This window comes from Hyaena hyaena, unplaced genomic scaffold (assembly GCF_003009895.1).
Source record: "Hyaena hyaena isolate Hyena2069 unplaced genomic scaffold, ASM300989v1 scaffold_1021, whole genome shotgun sequence".
Lineage (NCBI taxonomy): Eukaryota > Metazoa > Chordata > Mammalia > Carnivora > Hyaenidae > Hyaena > Hyaena hyaena.
Window position 1 is genome coordinate 345,262 of NW_024081654.1, and position 26,285 is coordinate 371,546.

The following is a 26,285-nucleotide window of genomic DNA, read 5'->3' on the forward strand; positions in this document are numbered from 1 at the left end:
GGAAATGCTTTCACTATATATTTTTTAATTTCCTTTGCATGAAGTGTTACAGTGATAAAATGTTCAACCACAGGAACCCCTAGCACACTTACAAATACTTAGGCCAAACCAAGAATGAATACAGTAAATTTTCAACAATGGAAACCAATATAAAACAATTTGGGCTAGCATAAATCTTACTGAACAAACATACTTACAATAGATGTGCCATGTGCATGTCTGATCCACTAACACAGACTCACTTGGATAATAAATAACTTGTTCCAAGAGATGGAGGCGGGGAAATCAGAGGACCAAATCCAATTCATGTTAAGTCCAAGTAAATATGAAATGCCTGCCAAGTCTGCCAGTGGAGTTTCCAAATATGTTATATATTTTCATCCTCTGGATTAAAAAAAAAAAAACTGAAAGAAAGGGTGATTTTCTGCTGCTAATAGAGCGAGCAAAGATCTTGCCTTTTTTACTTTGGAGAAGGAAGTACACTACAAAACCATATAGACCAAACAGGAACTGCCAGCCAAGAGACTGTTCCTATACAATGCCAGGTCATGTGTGAAGGGTCCCAAGAGTGAGTCAGGCCTTTCTGGATTATTCCACTCAACATGGGATAAAAGGTATTCGAACAAGTAGTCCATAATGCAGGGAACTCAGCAATGCTTTCTCCCTCAACTTGGTGTCAGTTGGAAGGCTGACCCCTCCACCTTAGTTTTAACATACAAAGACCAAGGTCAAACTGTGAAGTGCTCATTGCTTAACTGTCCTTGTTCATATGTCAGTCTACCACAGCTGAGTCCATGGAACAGATTTACCCAAATGTTGGATGAGTCTGAACAACAGAATAGATTCAAAACATTTGTGTTACTCTCTTTAGCAAGTATAGTACATACCTTTTCCTTTTTAATATCTGCCCTCACCAACATCAGCGAGTATGGAGACCCAGTACCTCAAACATTCTAGTAGACTGCTTATCTAAGGACTTCCTGGGGTTAAAAGACTTTTTAAATGGACATTTTCACTGCACTTTGGATTTCTGTTCTAAGATAAACATGTTATTTAATGCAAGACACTAACATGAGCTATATGAAGACTTACATATACATACAATCAAAGAGAACCTCATGCTTACCTCATATTATCTCTTACTCTCTTTATAATAAATTACATTTGCCACCAACTTCATGCTGCTCATAGGGAAGACAGGCAGTATCTTGCCCCTCTTTTTTACTGAAGCCCTACAGGAGGAATATACTAAATATCTCTTATTGGCCAGGGTAGAAAGAGAAGCAAAAAAAATATTTCCATCATACCTCGAGGTGGTACTTCTCAAACTACCTCTAGTGAAAGACAGTTTGCTTTCTCTTTTTGTTCTTCCAATCCAATGTGGACTGATAACTTCATAAAATATAAGAAAAATGAGTTACTCAAAAAATTCAATTTAAAAGGCTAAGACAAAATAGAAGCTCAATTTATTGTATTATATGTAATAGGCATAAAATTATGATGTCAAATTATAATAAACATTTGTGAGGCACTTCAGTGGCTCCGTCAGTTAAGCATCCAACTCTTGATTTGGCTCAGGTCATGATCTCACAGTCATTAGATCAAATTTGCGTGAAGCTCTACACCAGGTGTGGAGAATTTAGGTCCTTTCACATCCAGTTCTAGATGGGTGATATTATTCAGGCACATTCTAATGCACAATATCCTTTGCATTAAGAACTTAAAGACCCAGGGGCGCCTGGGTGGCTTAGTCGATTAAGCATCCGACTTTCGCTTAGGTCATGATCTCACGGTTCGTGGGTTCGAGCCCCGCGTCGGGCTCTGTGCTGACTGCCAGCTCAGAGTCTGGAGCCTGTTTCAGTCTGTGACTCCCTCTCTCTCTGACCCTCCCCTGCTCACGCTGTCTCTCTCTCCCTCTCTCCTAGAAATAAATAAAACATTAAAAAAAAAAAGAACTTAAAGACCCAGATTGAAATTAAAGGACAGTAGATTCAGTAACTAAATGAAAGGATGGGTAAACGGGGCAAAGGAATGGTCAGATGGTCAGACAACCAGTAAATTTAAAGTATTTCCTTTTTCTTTAAATACTTTTAAATAAACTTTTGACCAGGGCACTTATAAATATTCATTAGGTTTCTTCTGGTCACAAAAAGCTCTCCAGATTCCACAAGTTTCAATAAAACTATCCATACTGCAGCAGGAGGAAGTAGTTATTTTCCGACAAAACCACTACAATATATATATTGAGAACCAATAGTTCTCAGTCTAGGGTGATTTTACCCTCTCCCATTCCCCACCCAGGAAACGCTTACTAATGTTAGGAGATATTTTCAGTTGTCACAACTGGGGGATAAGTGTATCGTGAGCATCTAGTGGGATGCTCTAAACACTCTACAATGCATGACAAAGGGTCAACCAACTCAAAATGTCAATTGTGCCAACAGTGAGAAACCGTGATCAAAACCATCGCATTCCCCATAACTCTTCTCTACAAAACCAAACAACAACAACAACAACAAAAACCTAAACTAGCAAATAAACTTATGTATGTAGTTTTGGCTTTTTATATGTTAAATATTTTCAGGGTGGGGAAGATTTTCATAGCATTTTTTTTAACATACATACTCTTGTAGAGAACCTTGGCCTAGTCAACTAGTCAACTCAGAAAACACATGGCAATGGTAACAGGAAGTACACAAATAAATTGAATCCACAATTAAGCAATAAAATTCATTTTTCCAATTAGCCGTGACCTCTTTCAACAGCCACATTATCCCAAGGGAGAGAGAATACCACACATTTTCATCATTGCTGTTAAAATAGCTGTTAAAAATCATTAGGGTCATAAAAAATGGCATTGGCCTTCTAATGAGTCTTGGCTCCACCTGGTCTCACCCTAAAAAGGCTTACCTTCTCCACTGTCAGGTAAGCATTAGTCTAAGAGCAGAGTTGGATCTTACCATTACCAACAACTACCCCAACACCTCCCAACATAGCCCCAACCTGACCTTCTGGCACTTTCTTTTTCATTCTTGGAACTCCATCTTGGTCCCTGGGATTCTTCTACCTTCCCTAATCATAACAAACTTGAGGGGTTCTTAAAGTAAGTTCAAGGTCTTCACCCAGGGCTATCTGCCTCCACCATCCCACTGAAACATAACTCTCTTTGGCTGCAATGGCCTACTAAGTACCCAATCCAAACAACAGTCTTTACCTTCCAGGATTCTCTGTGGCTGCTGACCACCTTTCCTTTCTTCCACCTCCCCCCACCCCCACCGCTGCCACTATACACATGCTTTCCAGATGTTCTCTTCCAATTACCTATCCATTCTCTCCACTCCTGCCTCAACTAAGCTGCTGGTTGTTTCTCATGGCTGGGATAGGGGCCTTTTTAAAAGCAATCCTCCTGCACAGTTTACAGCGTGTGCTCTTTCAGATCTGGGTCTTACTCTCATTCAGGCTTACACTCAATCAATGACTAATGGTTCACAGCCTGGCTGAGGTGCAGACTGATATCTATCCCCAACCTTTCTTCTCCAAACCAACTGGATAAGAGTATCTGGAAGGAGGAAGTGGGAGAGAATTTAAAACCATTGACCTTTACTATAAAATTTAAACTTCTTAGCATATACAGCTGTCAGGCCTGGTCTTGACTCACTTCTTCATTCTCTTATCTGCTACTCCCAGTCACCCCACACTGCAGACATGCTGCACGTAAAACATTCCAAATATGTCCAGAAGATCTCATCATATGATTTTGCAAATGCTGGTCCCTTCTTAAAAATCCCAGATCTTATCCATCCCCTCCATCTCCATCATCCCCACAATGACACACAGGTTACCCAGGCTCTCCTTCTTTCCCTGGCCAACGACCCCTTCAAGACTCAACTCAAGGTCATAGCCTCTGGAAAGCCTTCCTAGAAACTTCCCCCACTAAAGGAGTGCTCCTGTGCTCTTCCCCCATGTGTATGTGGCCTTTCAAATGTCCTTTTCAGGTCCCTGACAGTACTTTGTGTGTAGCAGTTACTTTAAAAATGTCTAATTTCACAAGGAATACATGGTAAGCACCAACATGCAGCTATTCCTGCAAATCACAGGAAAAGAATTTTGAAAAGATGACATTCTTTGGACCACCTCTCTTCTCCTTTCAGGTGGACCAGTTCAATTTACTATTCTACTTCCAGGAACAGCAAAGCTATCCTGGAGCAACCCAGATGTCAAAGTCTGTCTCTTCTAACACTAACTCTACCACTCCTATAGACCAGGCAGCTAGAGTTGAACACAGCAAAGGAAAGCCTTTGAGCATCAGTACCTTCCAAACCTTAGAAGTGAGAAGCCTATCAACTGTTTCCAGTTCCCCTCCTCCCATGCTGTGCAAGCCTCATCATAAGTTAATCTTCAGGAAGGTGCCTTTCTTTCCAAATTCTACTTTGGTCCCCAGATTTCTAGTTTATTCTTGTCTTTTATGGGGGGAGGGTTAGCGTGCAAACTGTCATACTTACTTAAAGCAACATTGGAGTCTTTGAAGTCAGTTCATGCCACATGTACAGGGAAGTAGAGCAGACAGTTCTGCCATTCTTTGTTGCTTCTGGGCCACCTGATAGGGGACCCCTACCCCTGGGACTTGGTCAATAAGCCCCAAATTACCCCAGTCCAATACATTTTTTTAATGAACCACTTTTCAGACACTGTTCTCCAGAAACATATGGAAGTATAATCAAGAGGGATAAACACAAAATCTGACTAGCCATTCTAAGGCTTATATCGTGTCCTTAGGAGTTCATTTAAAACAGTCTTTTATTACTCTCCAAGGCTGTACCTACCATGAATCCTGCAGGCAATTTTGCTTATTTTTGGCTAATGGGATTTTTATAGCCAAACCATTTCCTCAATCCCAAGAGAAAGAATCAGCCCCATGAACTGAGTTCTTAAAGAGTGGTGTGTGCCCCCCACAACATTCTTTTTTGTGACTTTTTTGTTTTGTTTTCCAATTAGACATTAAATATATAATTGAAATGGAATGACCAACAATAGAAAAACAAATGGCAGAAAACTATTTTACTTAATTTTTGATGGTTTTATGAATAACATCCCAAATACGTAGAAATATCAGATGAGTATAGATGATTTGTAAATTCAACTCACTTCACTAGTATAAAGGAACATAAAATCTCCATGTGACTTACTTGGATTTCTAATCTATGTGTTTATTGAGGACCGTAAAGTGAGGAAATTGTGGCTTACAGAGCCAGTCTCATAAGTTCATAAGATTATAATACATACAATATCTGGCATTGATATTAAGGTAATAAAACAGATTCTATGAGCCATAAATAAATTAGGGTTCTATGCAAAAAAATATGCCTTCAAACTTTTGGTGTAATTAATACAATAAAGGAAATATGCAATGCATTAAGGGAGAAAAATGCTTGCAACAACATTTTTACATGGGCCACATCAGCCATCATTCCTGCATTTGATCTGTTCTTACCATAAACCCTTCTGAATGTGGGAGTGCATCTCCCTCTGGGTTGAATCGGCATTGCAGCAGCCACTCTATCCTCAGCACCCCATTATCAAATAGCCAATACCCATTGCTTCTCAATGGGCACAGGAGAAAGAACTGGGTTGAGCTCATATGGAGCAAAAATGGAAAAAGAATAAAAACCAGGAGAGACTGTCCTGTGAAGTCATCAGACTGGTTTTCTAATGTGGGCAGGGAAAATGTCACTAGAGGTCATTTCCAAAGTTGAGTTCCAAAATAGCAAATAAATAATCCTCCAACAAGAAAAAAGCAGAGAAGAGAGAAAATAAAAATCACTGCATAATTATTAAAGGTGAGGCACTGTACAAGGGGCTTTCACATGTGATTTCATTTTATACTCATAAAAAGAATTGTAGGACAGAGAACATTTTACCCCTATTTTTTTTTAAATGAGGAAATCAAGAAAAGCTAAATTACTTTGTCCAGGTCATACAGCCATTCTTTTGATCTCACTCCAGCATCCATGTTCTATTCATTACTTCGCTCCTGCCAGGCACATAGAGGAAGCTCAGAAAGTGGAAGCTTCAAAAGTGAAAATGGCACCCCTGGGGGGATGTGACATGCTGCCTCCCAGTGCTACTTTAACATCATGTTCCAGTGATGTCTAAAAACCAATATGATAAAGTAAAATGCAGGTTTTGTGGCTGAAGAGGCAAGACCTGACTTTGTGGGTCGATGTTTAAACTCTGTTCTGAACGTCTTTACCTTTGGCTACCAGTCATGCTATGCCTTAGGCCTTTTGAAGCAACAAATAATAAGGGACCAAAAGATCAAATTCAAACATCTAAGTTCAGATTCACGCATTTTTCAAAATAGGAACATATTTCACAGTTTGGGGTACACAGCAGCAATCTAAGAAAATAAAATTTATTTGGAGACAGCCAAACGACCAACAATCTCACAGGGTTAATTATGGGGGCCACAGATAAAGAGTCATGAATGGGACCCTCAGTTTCCCCAAAGTAATTTCAAGGACATCAGTGAAAATGTCTTTGACTAGCATGAAGAAGAAATGAGTTATATACAACATACGTATGAAATGCCATCTGTGCGATTACTGTATTGCCCTCCACGATGTTTATACTTTGGGAAACATATTACAGAGACGTAACCTTTATGGTTGATTAGGTAGGATGCACAGGGCTTACTGCAGAAAAATTGTCAGAAATATCTTATCACTCTCATTTTTACTTTACTTTTTATTCTGGAAGAATTAAGATTCACAAGATACAAAAAACTACTTTTCTCATGCACCTTTCACCCATCTTCCCCCAGAGTTAATGTCTTGCAAAACTATAGTAAAATATCAAAATCAGGAATGGACATTAATGAAGTCCACAGAGCTTATTCAAATTTTACTAGCTTTATGTGCACTCATGAGTATGTGCGTGTGTGTGTGTGTGTATGTGTGTGTGTATGTGTTTTGATGCAGTTTTATTACTATTCATTTGTAACTACACTCACTCCACTCGCCTCCATCTCTAAGTCAGGACAACCACTAATCAGCTCTCCATCTGTATAATTTTGTTATTCAAGAATGTTATATATAAATGAAATCATACAATATGCAGCCTTTTGAGATGACCTCTTTCAGAAAAATTGTTTTGATATTCATCCAAGTTTTTGCATGAATCAACAGCATCTTCCTTTTTTATTGCAGAGTAGTATTCCATGACACAGAAATATCAGTCTTTTGAACCATTGAAGAACATGTGAGTTGCTTCCAGTTTTTGCCTATTATGATTAAAGCTTCTGTGAACATTTGTGTACAGAGTTTTGAGGTCACACTGGTTTTCATTTGACTGGAATTGTCCAAGAGAACAATTACTAGGTTATATGATTAAGTGTATGTTTAGTTCTATAAACTATTATAATCATGTCCAGAGTAGCTGACTCATTTGATACTTTCACCAACAATATGTTACAGATTTCCAACATCTTTACCAGCATTTGTTAATCATGTTATTTTTTTCTTTAGCCATTTTGATAGGTGAGTAGTGATACCTCACTGTGGTTTTGATTTGCATTTTCCTAATGGCCAATGATGTTGAGTATCTTGTGTTTTATTGACATCTGTGTATGTAATATAGTGAAACACCTCCTCCTATCTTTTTCCCATTTTCTAATTAGATTTCTTTTGTTCTCTTCACAAGGCCTTCCACAAAGCAAAAATATTTAATGAAGTTTAATTTATCAATTTTTCCATTTTGTGGACAGTGCTTTTTGGTGTCAAATCTAAAAAACTCTTTGCCCAGCCATAGGTCCCACAGATTTTCTCCTACATGCTTTTTATACATGTTTTACATTCTGTGTTTCACATTTAAGTCCATGATCAATTTGAGTTAATTTTTATATAACATATGAGGTTTAGATCATGTTCTTTTTTTTTTTTTTTTTTTTGCCTATGCGTGTCTAATTCTTCCAGCACCATATGTTGAAAGGATTAGTCTTCTTCTATTGAATTGCCTTGACACCTTTGTCAAAAGTCAGTTGTGCATTTTGTATGAGTCTATTTCTGGGTTTTCCACTCTGCTCCATTGATGTATATGTCTACTCCTCTTCCAGTACCACACTATCTTTACTACTACAGCTGTATTCGAAGTCTTGAAATTGGGTAGGCTGATTTCTCCTCCTTTATTTGTGTTTTACAAAATTGTTTCGGTTATTCTAGGTCTTTTGCCTTTTTATATAAATTTTGGAATAAGCTTGTCTATGTCTACAAAACACCCCTGTTGGGCATGCTCCTTTTTATACCATTTAAAAACTTATTTATATGGCAAAGTCAGGCTTGATGCACACATCATCTAGGAGCCTCTCCCCTGCAGGATGAAGCCTGCGTGTGTTTGACAACTAGACTTTCATAAAGCATTTGTCAAAGAGCAGTTCAAGGACTAAGTACATCCCCTGGGGGCTCAAGGGGGGGGGGTGTGTGTGTGTAAAAATGCAGATTCCTACAGCCCATCTTTTTCTTCTTATCTGCCACCTCCTTTACCTGAGCTCTTTTCTAGAAGGTTTGAGATGCCTCATTTGCTTGGGATGATTTTCGGACTGTGTGGCCAGCAGAAAAGGTGTCTGTTAAACAGCCCAAACATATTTACAGAGTCTTCTGGGAGGCTGTGTGTGGCCCCCCTTTGATCTCATGCCACAAAATCTGAGGAAGATCTCCATTACATTTAAAACATGGATAGATAAGGGCATTAAAGAGAAAAATTCACCTTCTCTAAAAACAGGACTGAATTGAAAACGACCTTCGCCTGTTGGCAAAAGCTGTAGAAGAGATTGCCAAGTACCTGACAAGAAAAGCAGTCACTGATGGGCATGATCATACTTGAAGAGGGTTGAGGAAAAATCGCCACCAGCAGATAGGGCTAAACCTCATCCAACATGGAGTTCGAGAGGTACTTAATGGGAGCTCTGTACTGTCAATAACCTGTGCTTCCTGAATCTAAAGCCATGGATTTCTGGATTTTAGCTTGTCAACAAAGCCTTATCCTTTAAAATGTATTTCTTTTGTTAGTGGCACTTGTTAAAAAGAAGAAAAAACTGGGGCACCTGGGTGGCTTAGTCGGTTAAGCGTCCGACTTTCGCTTAGGTCATGATCTCGCGGTTCGTGGGTTCAAGCCCCGCATCGGGCTCTGTGCTGACTGCCCGCTCAGAGCCTGGAGCCTGTTTCAGAGTCTGTGTCTCCCTCTCTCTCTGACCCTCCCCTGCTCACACTGTCTCTCTCTCTCTCTCCTAGAAATAATAAATAAAAAAAATAATTAAAAAAAAAAAAGAAGAAGAAGAAACTGAACACCTAGCATTATAGTCAGTGGTGGGCTGCTAATGTTTAATAGTCAGCTCTACAGAAGAGAAAAAACCCTGATTTTGTAGAGTGCTCCAGTTTCCAAGGTGTAAATACTCACATCATGGTCTGTTTCGAACTACCAACGTGATGTCACTGAACAAACCCAACATGCCACTGTGTGCAGAGTTATGTATTTTGACAGTGGTCCTGCTGGGTCTATGAAGCTTCTTCTCTTTCTAATAGCAGACCACGAACATTTAGCTAGAGTTTAGGACATTTTGTGGACATCAAAGTTTATGCTGTTTATTCTATATACCTAGATAAATAACTGAAGAACACCAACAGTGAGGGGCGCCTGGGTAGCTCAGTTGGTTAAGCATCCGACTTTAGCTCAGGTCATGATCTCGCAGTTTGTGAGTTCGAGCCCCGCGTCGGGCTTGGGCTCTGTGCTGACAGCTCGGAGCCTGGAGTCTGCTTCATATTCTGTGTCTCCCTCTCTCTCTCTCTCTCCCCCTTGTTCGCTCACACTCTGTCTCTCTCTCTCTCAAAAGTAAACATGAAAAAAAACTTTTTAAAGAATACCAATAGTCACCTATTTTCACTTATGACATTATATCTGGCCCTCTTTCTCCTAAACCTTCTCCTATACAGAAAGTCATAACTGAACCTGAAGAACATCAACTCCAGTGGCTCCTAGGCCTGTTGAACATCATAACCACATGGGGGGCTAATTAAGAATACAGATTCCCAGTGGAAAGAACCTAAATATCTATTGCTGGAAGAATGGATAAACAAAAGATGTTCTATGCACACAATGAATTATTATTCAGCCTCAAAAAGAATGAAATTATGATATATATACATGAAAACCTTGAAAATATTGTGTTAGGTGAAATAAGCCAGTCACAAAAGGACAAATACCATATGATTCTACTTATACAAGGCACCTGGAATAGACAAATTCATAGAGACTGAACGTAGAATAGAAGTTACCAGGGGCTGGGAAGGGAGAATAGGAACTTACTGTTTAGTGGATAAAGAGTTTCAGTTTGGGATGATGAAAAAGTGTTTGAAATAGGGGCGCCTGGGTGGCTCAGTCGGTTGAGCATCCGACTTCGGCTCAGGTCATGATCTCATGGTTTGTGGGTTCGAGCCCCACGTCAGGCTCTGTGCTGACAGCTAGCTCAGAGCCTGGAGCCTGCTTCAGATTCTGTGTCTCCCTCTCTCTCTGACCCTCCCCTGCTCACGCTGTCTCTCTCTCTCTCTCTCTCAGAAATAAATAAAACATTAAAAAAAAAAGTGTTTGAAATAGATAGTGGTGGTGGCTGCCTTACAATGTGAATACATTTAATGCCACTGAACTATACAATATTAAATGGCAATTATGTTACATGTATTTTACCATAATAAAAAAAATAAGAATACAGATGCCTGGGCCTCACTCATTGGAAATTATGATTCATATGGTCTGGAGTAGGACTCAGGCATCAGAATATTTCACCATCCGTCCTGGCCATTCAGAGGCACATCTAGGTTCAGGACCCTCCTGTTTTACAGAAGAGGAAACCAAGGCCCAGAAAGGAGTGGTTTGGCGAAGTCAAGCAACTAGAAGTAGAAGAATTGCTTAGATTCTGCACCTAATCCCAAGACTAGTCCTCTTTTACTTCCTTCTTCAAATGAGAGTTTTTACGACTATCCTCTAATCCACAGGCCCCAGAGCACAGAATTTCTTTGTCTAGATGTGTGAAAATATTACCCTGGCTTTTGCATTTAGCCCCTCAATGTGGCCTTGCCCCCAGAGGTTTGAAGTTGTAACCACCCGTGCATTCACAGCCTCATCAAGGTGGCCATACCACAGTCCTCAGGACCCAAAACATCAAAAACTCAAAGTGTATTTTAAAATCTGATCCCTCTGCCGATCCCAGTTATGGCTGAGGAAATGCCCAGACGGTCTCAGGTAGGCAGAGGGCTGCCTCATGTAGTAAACATCAGCTGGTCAATGCCCAAGCATGTCTGCAGATAAACATCTTGAGCCATTTAACCACCAAGCTACTAGAAATATAATTAGCTGGCTCAGGTGTAAATAAGCTCATCTGAGTGAAGGATGCACTCAAGTTCATGGACATACCAATGTACTTTGTTCACCTTCATTATCATCAGTCCTGTTAAATATTAGCCTCTCTAACAGATAGATTTCTAAGACAAATCCACATTAGCTCTCAAAATGAGATTCCTCTCAAAATAACATATAGAAAGTACCAATTTTTTTTCTGAAGATAAAGAGAGTAGTCTCTGATCAAAGCCCAATAAGAATGGTTATAATTGCAGCATGGTGAACATTTTTAAAATAATAAATAGATGCATGTATATTAGTGCATCTTCATAAACAGATATATGTCACACATAAAGACATATTTTCAATTCTGTAGTTGCCAAACTTAAGCAAGAAATCAAAGAGAACCTAGACAGATGTTGGGGGCTTCTATGTCAAATCATTTCTTTCCTGTAGCTTCTAATGATGCACCCCAACTTTCTACTCAGAACACCTAGCTTTATTTTTCCCCTCAGTTTGATAGCTTCCATGACACAGTGCCATTAGAATCCTCAGAGGAGATCAGAATGTTTTGATTCCAAAACGTTTTCAGATGATAAGCATCACTGTGATTTCATTCCTGTAGTGAAATATAAGACAGGAAAGGGGGGAGATCATCTTAAAGTACAGAGAGGTTTACTCTTCATGGCAGGCAAGTTACAAGCAGTCACAGAATAGTTTTAAGAGCAGCTGCAGAAAACTCAAAGCCAAATTAGAGGTGTGTTTTATATGATGTGATAAAAGAAAGCAGATAATCATATCAAAATGAAGGCAACTAGGAAATCTGAAGTCATAATTACATAATATTATTTGGTAAATTCGTACAGTATGAGGAAAGAGCTACCAAAAATTGCATTGAGGTTATCACTAAGTCTGTTAATACTAAAATATACTACAGCCACTACCACATAAAAATACCCAGAAGTGGTGGTGATTTTAAGGACATTTTTTTAACCTCTATGGAATTTAGTGAAGAAACAATAAAGTACCAGGATCCTGGGACAGGTTTATAAACATTCAGCCATTTTTCATTCCTGTTTATACATGGTTATTCTCTCCTTATACTTCTTACTCGACTCTTTTTTAAGCTGTGCAGAATGCAAAAAGGATGTAAGATGTGTTAAGGTGCATATGGCTCAATAGTAATACATGAACTATGCAGTTGACATTATGAGTACTAACTAGGGAAGACTGAAATTTAGTCCAAACTTTCCTGTCTTCCTCTAACTGACCATTTTCCTATTGAATTCAATATATTCAGTAGGCAACCACGGTGTGCCAGCCACAGGGCTCACAGCTGAGAATACTATAGTTGCTACCCACATGAAGCCTCTAGTTTAGTGGGAGTTACAGAAAATAAAAGTGTTAAATCACAATTGTGCCTAGTCTTAAGAAGGAGGAATTTTATGGTAAGTAGCTGTGGAGTCCAGGAAGTGATGCCTAAAGTGAGAACTGAAGAAAGGGTGCAGGCTAAACTAGATGACATCCGATGGAAAAGCAGCCCATGCAGAGGAAACAGAATGTGCTAAGCCCCATGGCAGGAAGTAGGTACAAAACACAAGGGGAAAGGAAAGAAAGTCTCCTATCTGGAGAAGTCCAAAACAGGAGAAGGATAAAGATAGGCAAGAACTAGACTCTGTGGGGCTTGGTGGCCACCAAACCAGAGAAGGAGAGAAAGTAGCCAAAAGTCAGCATTTGCTAGCACTCACAGTATGCAGTGTGATCCATAAGCTATCTTCTAGCTCTGAGCATCATTCTCCACAGATGCTTCTACTTCCCATGCAACCCTGAACTGCTCTGAATATGGCGGGTAGACTTCTAAGATGGACCCCAAGATTTCCACTTCCTGACATATCCACCTTATATAATCCCCTGCCCTTGACTGTGGGCATGACCTATGAATGTGATGAATGGAACTCCCATGATTTAGGCTATCTCACTTAGCAATGATAAAGAAATTTTGCAGAGGGGCTCCTGAGTGGCTCAGTTGGTTAAGTGTCCAACTTCGGCTCAGGTCATGATCTCACGGTTCCTGGGTTCGAGCCCCACGTCAGGCTCTGTGCTGACAGCTAGCTCAGAGCCTGGAGCCTGCTTTGGATTCTGTATCTCCCTCTTTCTTTGACCCTCCCCTGCTCACGCTGCCTCTCTCTTTCTCAGAAAGAAATAAAACATTAAAAGAAAAAAAAAAGAAATTTTGCAGAGGGGCACTTGGGTGGCTCAGTCAGTTAAGCATCTGACTCTTGATTTCAGCTCAGGCTATAATCTCATGTGCTCTGTGCTGGATGTGGAGCCTGCTTAAGATTCTCTCTCTCCTTCTCCCTCTGCCCCTTCCCCTACTTGCACTCTCTTGAACACACACTCTCTCTCTCAAAAACTAAATGAATGAGTGAATGAATAGATTTTGTAGGTATAATTAACATTCTTAATCAGTTTGGCTTTGAGTTATTAAAAAGGGAGATTATTCTGAGTGGGCCTCACCTAATAGATTTAAGGGCCTGACCTTCATAAAGGTCTGTAGGTCAGAGAGATGCTCTCCTGCTGGCATTAAAGAAGCAAGCTATTCCACAGCTGCAAGAAACTGAATTCTACTAACAATAACATGAGGTTAGAAGATGACCTTGAGCCTCAGATGAGACCCCAGCCCTGGCTGACCTTAAATGCAGACTTGTGAGACCCAACTATGCCATGCCCAGAATCCTAACCCATGGAAACTATGAGACAATAAAGAGTGTTAGTTTAGGGCACTAAGCTTGTCATTGCTTGTTATGCACAAACAGAAAATTCATAGACTATGCATCAGCAGCTGAATGGAGAGAACATCTGTGCTCTAATACTGCTGTCAGCCCCACACCTGATTGAGGTATTTGTATTTGATACAACAGGGAGACCAGGGCCACCAAGTTTCTCCACCAGAGTGAAAACATCCTCAACTTGCCCACTTTAGAAAACTGAAAACTGATGCACCCAAGCCAGGAGCAAGCCTTGGAAATCTAATCTTCTAACTTAAAGGCAACCACAAACTCTTCACTTGAAGTACCTTCCAAAATCCTACAGAATTTAAAAAACAGAGGCCCTGAATCAATGGATTGGGACAAATTTGAAAGTTGATCTCTGTTTCATGTTTTCTTACTAGTTTTAACAACTAAAACAGATTTTTGTAAAGTATGATTTTAATGTTAACAAGATTTTTTTTTTGAACATATAGGGTCATTTTTATTTAGATGCCAAAATAGCCTGGTTTATATTATGGGAAGCCAATCTATGAAATCTAACATTTTATACATCTTTTTTCACTTAGAGAAAAAGGGGAAAAAAATAAACCCCTCTAGTTCTTTTGTTATGTTTTTTTTTTCTTTTTAAAAACCTGTAAACAACCCCCACTCAATTTATGGGACAGAGTAGATAAATTTAGTCATACTGCATAAGTTAAAATACATATGCAAGGATTCCATTAATCTAACAACTTTCATCAAGGAACATATCAGAAATTCTCTTAAGCTCAAAATCATGGTAAAAATAAACAGTGGCAACTGGAACTGAGTAGCTCAATGGTAGGATATCTTTCAGAGCACTACAATTTCCCAAGATGTTGAACTGATAGGTTAGCATCTCAGCATTCAAACTACTAGAAGTAAAGTGGAGACTTTCGTCTAAACACACATATACAGTTACATAGAGGCTGGCTCTAGAAGGATCCCCAAGAATCTGGTAAATCGTTGTCTCCATGAAAGGGTATCAGGTGGCTGAAGTCCAAAGTGGGAGAAAGCCTTACTTTGACTACAGATACTTTGTGTAGTTTTAATTGTATGAATGCATTCTCAATTAAAAATATAAAATATTTTATGAAAGCAGGCACACACATACAAGAGATCAAACTCATCTAAGCTGTTGCACTGGGACACTGCTGCAGTATAAACAAGTCACAGATACTAAAGAGAAAAAATGTTATGTTAGGGGTTCCCAAAAAATGTCAGGTAGTAAAAAAAAAAAGCCACCACCTCCTAAGCCATGTGTCGTTTTCAATCACCACCCCAAAACTTCTCTACCCACATATCTCCTTTGAAATTGTGGGTCCTGGGGCTCTTGGGTGGCTCAGTTGGTTAAGCTTCCGACTTCAGCTCAGGTCATGATCTCATGTTCTATCGGTTCGAGCCCCATGTCGGGCTCTATGCTGACAGCTCAGATCCTGGAGCCTGCTTCAGATTCTGTGTCTCCCTCTCTCTCTGCCCATCCCCCACTTGCTCTCTGTCTCTGTCTCTCAAAATAAAATAAAGACATTAAAAAATTTTATTTTTTAAATTGTGTGTCCAGGTGCGCGTGGGTGGCTCAGTCGGTTAAGTGTCCAACCTCAGCTCAGGTCATGATCTCATGGTTCGTGGGGTCGAGCCCCGCATTGGGTTCCGTGCTGACAGTTCGGAGCCTGGAGTCTGCTTCAGATTCTGTGTCACTCTCTCTCTCTGCTCCTCCCCTGCGCATGCTCACTCTTGCTCTCAAAAATAAATGAAATTGTGGGTCCACCCATGCTATAAAAGCCCATGGAGAGAGAAGGGGTGTGGCAAGGCAAATACTGAAGCTAGCAATTTTCTCTCTCCTTTATTTCTAGAGCCCTTCTAATTCTTTGGGTCTCTCCTCCTTCCTTCTTATCTCACAGGCCTGTGATACCAGGAAGAACAGAGCATTTGGAGTCACTCCCCTTCCCTACCTTTAGCAACTGTGGGAACTTCAAAAACAGCACCTCATATCCCTAAGCAAAGTTTCCCCATCTGTTAAGTCAGAATAATAATAAGCATTCCCTCAAGTCTAAATATAACAATATCTATAAAAACCTAAACATTGGAATTTGTCTTTTCTTCCAAAATATTCTGACTGAAGTTCACACTATAGTTTAAATGACCACTAGAGCATTAACCTGAAGGCAGCTCATTCCTTATTCAGGATGTAAAACCTGGGGCAAACTGCATCTGGGTGAATCACATATAATACCTACCAAAGAATTTGATCATGTCTTTTAAAAAGTGGAAGACAGAGGTTGAGGAAAGAGCCACTCTTGTTTGGGCAACAATCAATGCACCCTTAGGATTGCCAAAAGAACTTTGATTAAAAGCAAACAACTCGATTTGCGCATGGCTAACAGCCTTTCCATCTTAAAATGTTTAAACAATAGGACAATTTACTCTGTCAACATAGGGAGTGTGATTATTTTTAAATAAGCCTTTTTAAAAAAATGTTCATTCCTATTATATGGTAAGTGCCTGCCTCCCCTCAAACAGCCACAAGCAGTATGGTCATCTTCCAGGTCACTCTCCAAACAACACTGAGAAGAGGCCTCTTATTCATGACCTTGAATTGTATAAAGACAATGTATTGTTAATAACGTTCAATCTTTTACCAGTATTCATAGTTCCCTTCTACTTTGGTCAGTAATTGGTTTATATAAATGAGCCCAATCCCCTTTAAATTCTCCAGGTATGCTGTGCTCTCTTAATTTTTACTTATCCGAGCCCAAGATGATTGGACCAATTTTAGAAATTAGTATGCAAATATTTACATTTTGCCTCTTGCATTTCAGGAGACATCATGGGATATTTTAAAAATCAAATATAAAAGTTAAAAAATGTAACCCATGGGATCACAACCCATAGAAAGTAAGACAAAGCACAGAGAAACCAAAGACAAGAGAAGATTGTGGAAAATAAATTCCACTTGACAAATGAAAGACTATTTTCTTATATCTTTCATCAAAGTATTGCAGACAATTAATATTTCATGCTCTATATGAAGAAAGAGGATGGAATTTGACCTATAAATGTTGGAAACACACCTTATTCATTTATGATCCACTAATAACAAACATATATTCAGATAACAAATACATTATTGTTCATGAAAGAACCCCAAATTAAAAGGCGATTCTTAGTCCAAGTAAATACAGAAATGCTGCCAACACCGTCTGTTTGTCTCTCAATGACCTCATTTGTTTTCATCAAACAATATTGAGCTTTTTCAAATTAGATTAATCTTTGCCCTGTTGTTAGGCTATTTGGATAAAAATGTATAACCACTTTAACATAAAATAATCTCAGAAGTATACTGAAATACTTGCTTGAGAAGAACTATTTATAACTTACTTACTTTTTTTGTTTTTAAAGGATATTTGGGCTTCATAATAGTTAAAAAATAATTTGGTAAGCAATTTCATCCAATAAATACCCAACATGTAGATCAGTAAATACTTGTTGAATGAATGAATGAATAAATGAATGAATGAAACACAAGCAATCTGACTGAAACAAATAAGAACACAAATGCATGCATGCATATACATATATACACATAACAATCTTTCTAAGAATTCTTTGGAAATAGGAATTTTCATATTTCTGTCATCAAGCACATCTACACTACAACTTCATTTTCAATATCAACGTCTTTTTCGGAGGAAAATAACTAGAAGTTATAATAGGATTCTATTACATCTTTATCTGATTCTTCCTCTCTCCTCCAAACAATCAACAGATAAAGAAAAACTTGTTTCAGATTTGTTTTAATTCGGTAGGTCTAAAGGAAAGCCCAGAAACTTTACCAAGCTTTCCCTTCAACAGCCCTCTTTGGATGGGTTAAACTCCTTGCCCATGAAAGCAAGTTTCCCCTTCTGGAAAGCTTTCTGGAACACTCCCCAGTCCCTTTCCCACAGGCTGTCGTCCTTCCCTTTCCCTTTGCACTCAGGCAGCTCTTCCCTAAAAAACATCCTGCCCCCCCACCCCCCAGTGGGTATTCTTCTGCCTCTCCACAGAGCAAGCTCTCTAAGAACATGGACACCCTCTGGCTAAGCTTTAAGTCACTAACACCTTGGCAAATAAATAATTTAGCTTCTCTGGGCCCTTAGTTACCTCACACGTAAAATGAAAAAGGTAGAAATTACCTCACTCTTATAAGGACTCAGTACTGAGCATAAGTAAGGACTATGTGGTGAGCATAAACCAACTAAACTAGTATCCTGCACTTGGGAACAGTCCCTTCGGGGCTACTACTGTGAAGATAATAGTGAGGATGGGGTCTTAAAATCAATCAGACAATTCACATCTCAGTATTCACAGGGCTTCAAGGATATTAACTGGAAAGGCAAATGTCCACCGCCCTCACACGCATCTGAGTCAGACCTCTTGGGAGATACAAACAGGCTCCACTTTCAATGACACCAGAAGGTGATCGGTGTATAGAAGATCTTGTTTTCCTGTAGGAACAATGCCATCATGAATTTGTGTTCCTGATCAGCAGCCTACCCTCAAGCAAAGAATGGGAATAGCTCATAAAGATCCTTAAAGAATGGACATGGTCATAAAGACCAAGATGCAATAAGTATAAACATCGTAATTATTTAAGGTATTGGAATTAGGCCTCATGTAATCATAAATAAACTATGAACACTGATTATAGAAGTGGCCCAAATATAGGCCAGTACATACAGAATAAAACGTTAAGTATAGGGGTGCCTGGGTGGCTTTGTCAGTTAAGCGCTGGACTCTTGGTTTCAGCTCAGGTCAGTATCTCACAGTTCATGAGTTGGAGCCCCAGCTCATGCTCTGTGCTGACAACATGGAGCCTGCTGGGGATTCTCTGCCTCCTTCTCTCTCTATCCCTCTCCAACTTGCTTGCTCACTCTCTTTCAAAATAAATAAATAAAAAGGAAATAAGAGGCAAGTTAAATATTTCCTCCTTTCTTTATTGAGTCTCTATTCTAAATCTCGTCAATTCAAAACTGCAGTTTGCCAACATTGGGCGAAATTCTATGAAAATAGTATCATTCAAGTGTTAACTTGTTAAATTAAGTTGTTAAGTTAACTGTCAGTGCTTTCTAGACTACATTGAAAAGCAGGAAAGCAACTGATGGTCCTCAGCTAGGTTCTTTAAAAGGCACCTGCTACCATTTCTCACTGAACCACAGAAAGGGGAAGGAAAATATCCCCTGTACCATGGGGGTGAGTCGAGAACAGGGAAGAAGTTGGGTAAGAGTGTCCATGTAGCAGTCTAAATTGGGAATCGGAAAAATGGGCAGTGGTGAGTTTTTAAGGTGAAGGCAGCTGATACCTCTAAATGCTGCCAGGTATCACACTAACTCTCCCACTTCTCATCTATCACCTTTTAGAAAGAAAGGACCTAAAAACTGTGAGCGGAATAGGAAAGGAGACCAGCCCTGCCTTTTTTGAAGGCCAGTGAGTAATTTTCTTTTCAACTGAACATTTGCACACCTCTCCCCATGGCACATGGATTTCCAGGTTTCTATCCTTAAGAAACATACACATCAGGGCACAACAGTCAATGCAAGTTGGTTCCCTTCATGCCAAAAAACTGAAAATCTGAACATCTATCAGTGGAGAGAAGTTAAATAAATTACTGTACATGTATGCTATGAAATCCATAAATGATTAGAAAGCATGAATTAGCATGGGAAAATTCCTAAGGCCTACTGTTGTTGAAATTTTTTTAAAAGTAAAATGTAAAAGATTATGCACCACTTAATTCCATTTATGTAAAAATAAAACCACACATATAAAACTACATATATATACAGAATACTACTCAGCCATAACAAAGAGTGAAATATTTCCATTTGCAACAACATGGATGAACATTGAAAGTATTTTGTCATGTGAAATAACTTAGGCATAAATAAAATACAAATACCATATGAAAAAAAAACCTACATATATATGTATATGTACATATGTGTGAATATGTAATAAACTAAAAAATGCCTGAGAAAGATCCAATAAATTGATAATAGTTATTATTCCTGAGAAGAGTGGATGTTTCTAGTTCAAATAGGACTTTTTTCCCTTTTAATTTTTGTACAATAATGTATTAATGCAAATTGAACTAAAGTTAAAATTATACAATTATTCTCAAAAGGGAAAGAGAAAGAGAGAAAAGTCCAAAGAGAAAACAGATAGTCCCAACAAATGATGGTAGGTTGTTAACCAATTCTTGGGGATCAAGCTCCCCCTCATTTATCACACCACTGAATAACTGGGAAAGAGTTTTGATATGCATTCTCTAGCACTTCAACATTTTGGTTACATTTTCTTGGTCATTAATCTATTTGGCTTCATCTCTTATACCATAATTGTAGTAATATAAAATTTCCAAATAAGAGGAGTACATAGAGTCAGAGAAACAATATGGCCTCACAGCTACAGAGGGCAAAGAGATTTTTCACCCCAAAGATACACTGATTGAAGTAGATATTAACCAACAGTTTCTACTAAACACATGGTTCACATTCCCTCATCAAGAAGGCCCACCTCTGTCTTCCTGTCCATTCTTTATCTGGTAGCAGTGGTTCTCAAGCCTCAGCCCCCATGAGATACCCAGTGGAGACCTAGAAATGCAGAATCAGGGACCCAGATATAACAGGCCTACAAGCTTAATGGTGAGACCGTAGTCTGTTCCCCATCTCCATCATTTACTAGCTCTGTGACCTTGGACAAGTCACTAAACATCTCAGTGCTACCATTTTTTTTCATCTTTAAGATGGGGTTATGACAGTACCTGTGGAAGACTTAATGCCTGGCGCTGAGTAAGGATTACCTATAGTAGCTGCTGCTATTTGAATAAAGAGAAAGATGATCTCAGTTACTATTATTATTACAGGGCAAGGCCCAGGAATTTACATGTAACAGGTGACCTTGTAGTCCATTGCATTTTGAGAATCGCTACTTACACTCATGATTCCCTCAGGTAAGAGAAAGGACAGATAAAAAACAACACTCAATGGGAAGTCAAAGCAACTATCAAGCTTTCACTATTGCTTCACCCAGTTAGCAATGCTAGACTTCACCTTTCTGCATACCTGCTGGTAGAAAGGCTCTTCTAGAAGGGCTGGCTGCCTCTGCTGGGAAGCCTGGTAGATACACCCTCCACTTATCCCATCAGGTGGACTACATGCTGTACTCACCTCTACAAGAAACCTGACTTCACTGTGGCCTAAATTATCTGATGAGCAACTTTAGAATGAGTATAAGGTGGTATCCTTGAGTGTAAATGCCTTTCAAAACACAGAGGAATAAAGTTCATCAGCTCTCTGCTGACCATGTGTTAACTGATCCAAAACCAGAGGCTCCATTTCTTTGCTGAGAAAAACTAATTGCATATTATTCCCTGATCTGATCAAAATTATTTGACCCTGAGGCAATCTTGCCTCATTCTGCTCCAAAATCAAGTATTATCGGCAAAATTCTCATTAATACGATTCCTCACTGAATCACTCTCTTTGAGTAAGAAAAGTCAAAACCCTCAGTGTTAGCATGAGGATGCTGCTTTGAAGAGGACTTCTGAGAAACACAGCTAGTTTGTTGTTATTATTGTTTTTCCTGCTGCGTAAAAGGAAGGGTGCCAAAGAGTTAAGGAGAGGTCCACCCAGATTTCTTTGGATGCCAAATCCAGAGTGGTCTGGGGCTTCACACTGACATCTCCCTACCCAGGTTGATGCTCTTCTTGATTCTCTCTTTCCAGTCATTTTTATTTCACTGTGCGTGCTCTTTGGCTTCAGCTGTTTGTCTTTCACCCTCCCCAGTGCCCCAATCTAAGATACAACCTCGATGCCCAGAAATGAAGAATGCCCCAGTGAATGTTGATAATCTTCCCACAATAGAATCTTATGTACCCATCAAGGGCAATATTTCCAAGTTAGCTGAAAAGATTTTATGCCCTGATGTTAAGTGGAAATCTTTTTTTTTTTTTAATACTGTGCCATAAGTAGTAAGACATTAGCTAGATAAACACTTTTACACAGGGAAAAAATATGGAAAGAGATATACTAAATATTAACAATCGTAACTCTGGGTGATGGGATTATAAGTAAATTTATTTTCTGCTTTCCTACACTTTAGACTATTTTTCAAGCTTCCTCTATGAGCATATGTTACTATTGTGATCAGAAACACATAAATAAATCAGTAGCTAAGAGCGAATACAATTGTGTCTCTTAAAATCCATGAGACAAATACTGTGCGATGGAGTAGAAATAAAGAAAATGAAGGGGTGTCTCTAACATCCACCTCCTGAGCTTGAGAATTCTGATGTGTTCAAGAGTCTCTCTCATAAAGGACCACCTCTGGGCAGGTTGGGGATTTTGACCTCCCCAAAAGGCTGACACTACTAACAGAAAGAGATTTCAGGATGCTGGATGCTGAATTCCCGGGTCTATTCTTGGGCCCAGTTTAATTTGAAGAACTTTATCTTCTTAAGCTCAAAAAGAGCATTCCAGAAATGGATTTGTCTTAGGTATCTCTTTCCCTGGGGAAAGTCGGATAATCAGAGGGAAAGATGACCATAAAGGAAACAGCAGGACAATCAGGAAAGACGGTCACACACTACAAGAACAGAAAGTTCCCTTCTGTGTCAGTTAATGGGGAAGCAAACCCAAAGCCTTGGGCACGTTCCCTTGACACACGGTGTTTCCATCCTGTGGAACCTACCCGGCCTCTCGTTGGCAAGGCAGCCTTACTAATCACTGAAAGATGCAGATGGCAAATAAGCAGTTTAAAAAATAAAGGAACAGAGAAGCTTCTTTAAGGTGAACCAACGGCAACTTGGACACACACTGAGCTCGCTAATGTGCTTTTCACTAGAATCACTGTATCTGACCATCTGCTTGGGAGATTCCTAATAAATTACCATTTCAGGTCTCACATTGATAGCTCTCAGAAGTCAAATGTGTAAAACATCTGACTCCCAACTTGTAAGAAGAAGGCAAAAAGTAAATGGTTGATGAAGAAGGCTCTGAAAAAATATTATCCCAGCCCACTCACCCCTGCTCCAAAAAAGCTTCTATTTTTAATAAAAATATTAAAAAATAATATTTTATAGTCCAGCCCACCAAGGTTTTGAAGAGCACCTACTATACTTAAATTAACTGAGAAATACTTACACGTTAGGCCCTGTGCTAAGTGTTCTGAATGGACCTTCCCATTCAAATGCCTCCAACACAATTATTATCCGCATTGTATAGAATCGGGAACTGGGAGAGAGATTCCATATCTCTACCTGCTTATGTAGAGTTGTTGCTGTATTCTTTCCCTGGGGCTACCGTAATAAATTACCACAACCTTGGTTGCTTCAAACAACAGACACTTACTCTTTCACAGCTCTGGAGACCAGGAGTCCAAAATCAGGCTGTTGGCAGGGCCGTGTTCCCTGTAAAGGCTTTGGGAAGAGCCCCTCCTTGCTTTCTCCCGCCTCCTATGGTCTCTAGGTGCTCCTTTGCTTGTTGTGGTAAAACTCTAACCTCTATCTCTGTTTGGTTCGATTTTGCTTTCTAAGATTTTAATTTTTTAACTCAATAGTTTACTACAATAACTATAGTTATTAACACACAATTGGGCATTAAATCTTGAAATGTGGATTTTACATAATAGTGTCTTTTAAAAAGTTCACAGGATCTTTGCTGAATATTGAGACTCATGGGTTGTCATTAAAAATGGGCTTCAGAGGGGGGCCTGCATGGCTCAGTCAGTTAGGTGTCCGAGTTTGGCTCAGGTCATGATCTCACAGTTCGTGGGGTCGAGCCCCATGTCGGGTTCTGTGCTGACAGCTCGGAGCCTGGAGCCTGCTTTGGATTCTGTGTCTCCCTCTCTCTCTGCCCCTCCCCCACTCTCTCAAAAATAAACATTAAAGAGGGGCGCCTGGGTGGCTTAGTCGGTTAAGCATCCAACTTTCGCTTAGGTCATGATCTCGCGGTTCGTGGGTTCGAGCCCCGCATCGGGCTCTGTGCTGACTGCCAGCTCAGAGCCTGGAGCCTGTTTCAGCCTGTGTCTCCCTCTCTCTCTGCCCCTCCCCCACTCTCTCAAAAATAAACATTAAAGAAATTTAAAAAAAAAAAAAAAAAGACAGACACCTAGCTCCCTCCCCAGAACAACTGCATGGGAATCCCAAGGAACAGAGCAGAGGTATTTATATCTGCCTCTCACATAATATGGTTGTCTTCTCTGTGTGTCTGTCTGTCTCCACTTCCTGATATAAAGACACTCATCATATTGGATGTGGGGCCACCCTCAGCCAGTATAACCTTACCTTACCTAATTATACTTCCAAAGATCCTATTTTCAGATAAGGTCACATACTGAGGTTCCCAATGGACATGAACTTTGGTAAACACTCCACACCCTGGGGCCGCTGGGCTCTGGCATTGCAGTGTAACTCCAGAGCCCACATCCTGAGCTGTGATGCTGTTGGTACCTCCTGCAGGCCCCACTCTATCAGAGCATCACCCAGCTCGCGACCCCAAGGACTTACTGAACGCAAACAAGGTCATGAAGGAGGAAAAGCACATCCGGGAAGAACCTGTGTGGACTTCTGTGTGCCATAGAAACATAGACGAATGAGGGCTGGGGGCCATAAGCACAGGCAGTATGTGAACAGGTGGGGAGGAGAGACCTGAGCCAAGGCCACGCGGCCACAGCAGGAACAGCAATGTTCAAGAGAGGGTGTGTGCGCTGGAGGGCCGTGGAAAATGAGGTTGGAATCAGGACATGACGGAGAGGCTTCAAAGGCAAGGGGAGCACTACTGATTCATTTTTGAAGTTAAAATGATAAAATTCCGGCTTACTCCTTGGGCAGAGGAAGGCAGGGCAAGCATACAGCCCGGAAAAAACGGAAAAACCGCTGAAACTTCTTGACAAAAGACATCATGCGCATGCGCACGTGCATACCCACATACATCGGCATCGTGATTGCGGCTTCTCTGTCACACTTCAGCCACTTGCCTTAGAAAGGAAACCACATGTGCAGATAGCCACTATTCTTTCTTCACTCCATTAGGAGAGTCCCTACTACTACCAACCTCCCCAAACTCACACACACATGCACACACATCCACTTCCCTCCCAACACCCACTTGCACCCCAGCCAAGAGCTAAGTGAAGAGGAAGGTGAGAAAAAGAGAAATAAAAATGCCCGCAGCGACAGCCAGAAGAGAAGGCGGCCAAGACATAAATCACCTTTGCACCGCTCACAACAGGCTCCCCTCTGCTTGATGGCCAGGGCACAGTCTCTCGACAGCACTGGGCACTTCTCTCTCTTACAGGTCACTTCCTTGTTCTAGGCAAAAAGAGACAAGAGACATTTGAAAGCAACTCCAAACAGAATCCCCAGAAGCCTGACACAGGTTTCTCTAGCCTCCCTCTTCCTATCTTCCCTTTATCTTGGCAAGAACACTCAGGAAAGCAAGTAGGATTTTGCTCTCTCTGGAACAGAAATATTCATCCAGAAACACAGAACTTTTAGATGAAGGGCACACGAGAAGGGATGAAAAGTCCCGTCTTCAGAAACCAACATAACCCAGATAACCAAACGCCGAGAGAAAAGTGTTGTCCTGCTCTGTTCTAAGGTTTCTCTTTAGTACACACTATAGGAACGATAATATTTGTGTAAATCATATTTTGCCCATTGGGCTACCTGGGCCAGGACTGCATCGTGAGAACAAAAATATTTGCACACAGCCGTCCAACAATCCTTAATAGTACAGTGCATTAAAATGCAGCAATCTAAAGTTCCAACTCAAATAATGACAAAGTTGAGTATTGAATCAGCTCAGCTCGAGAAAAAATAATATTCCCCACGCCAAGCAGAGACACAGGCGTCAGTGTTTTATAGCCATGGGACAGCTGCATTATATTAGCACGTATGCTAATGAAGTGTGGTGAGCATTTGCATCTTCGGTTTTATCCTGACAGGTTAGCTGTTAAAATGTCTCAGAGAAGATCCAAACATGATGTATATGCCTGTTTATACACAGACTGGAAACACGTGCACCGAAAATACTATGTCACAAAACTTAACAAGATTTGAACTGCAATAAGTTT

At 40.1% G+C, this 26,285-nt stretch overlaps 1 protein-coding gene across 1 annotated transcript in view; it reads right to left on the reverse strand.

Annotated features, from left to right (window-relative positions):
• BMPER (BMP binding endothelial regulator) overlaps positions 1-26,285 on the reverse strand; it is a 253,623-nt gene that overhangs the window by 198,446 nt on the left and 28,892 nt on the right. The window contains exon 3 of the mRNA XM_039221814.1: positions 25,422-25,521. Within this exon, the coding sequence (XP_039077745.1) occupies positions 25,422-25,521 (100 nt within the window). The remainder of the gene's footprint in view (positions 1-25,421; positions 25,522-26,285) is intronic.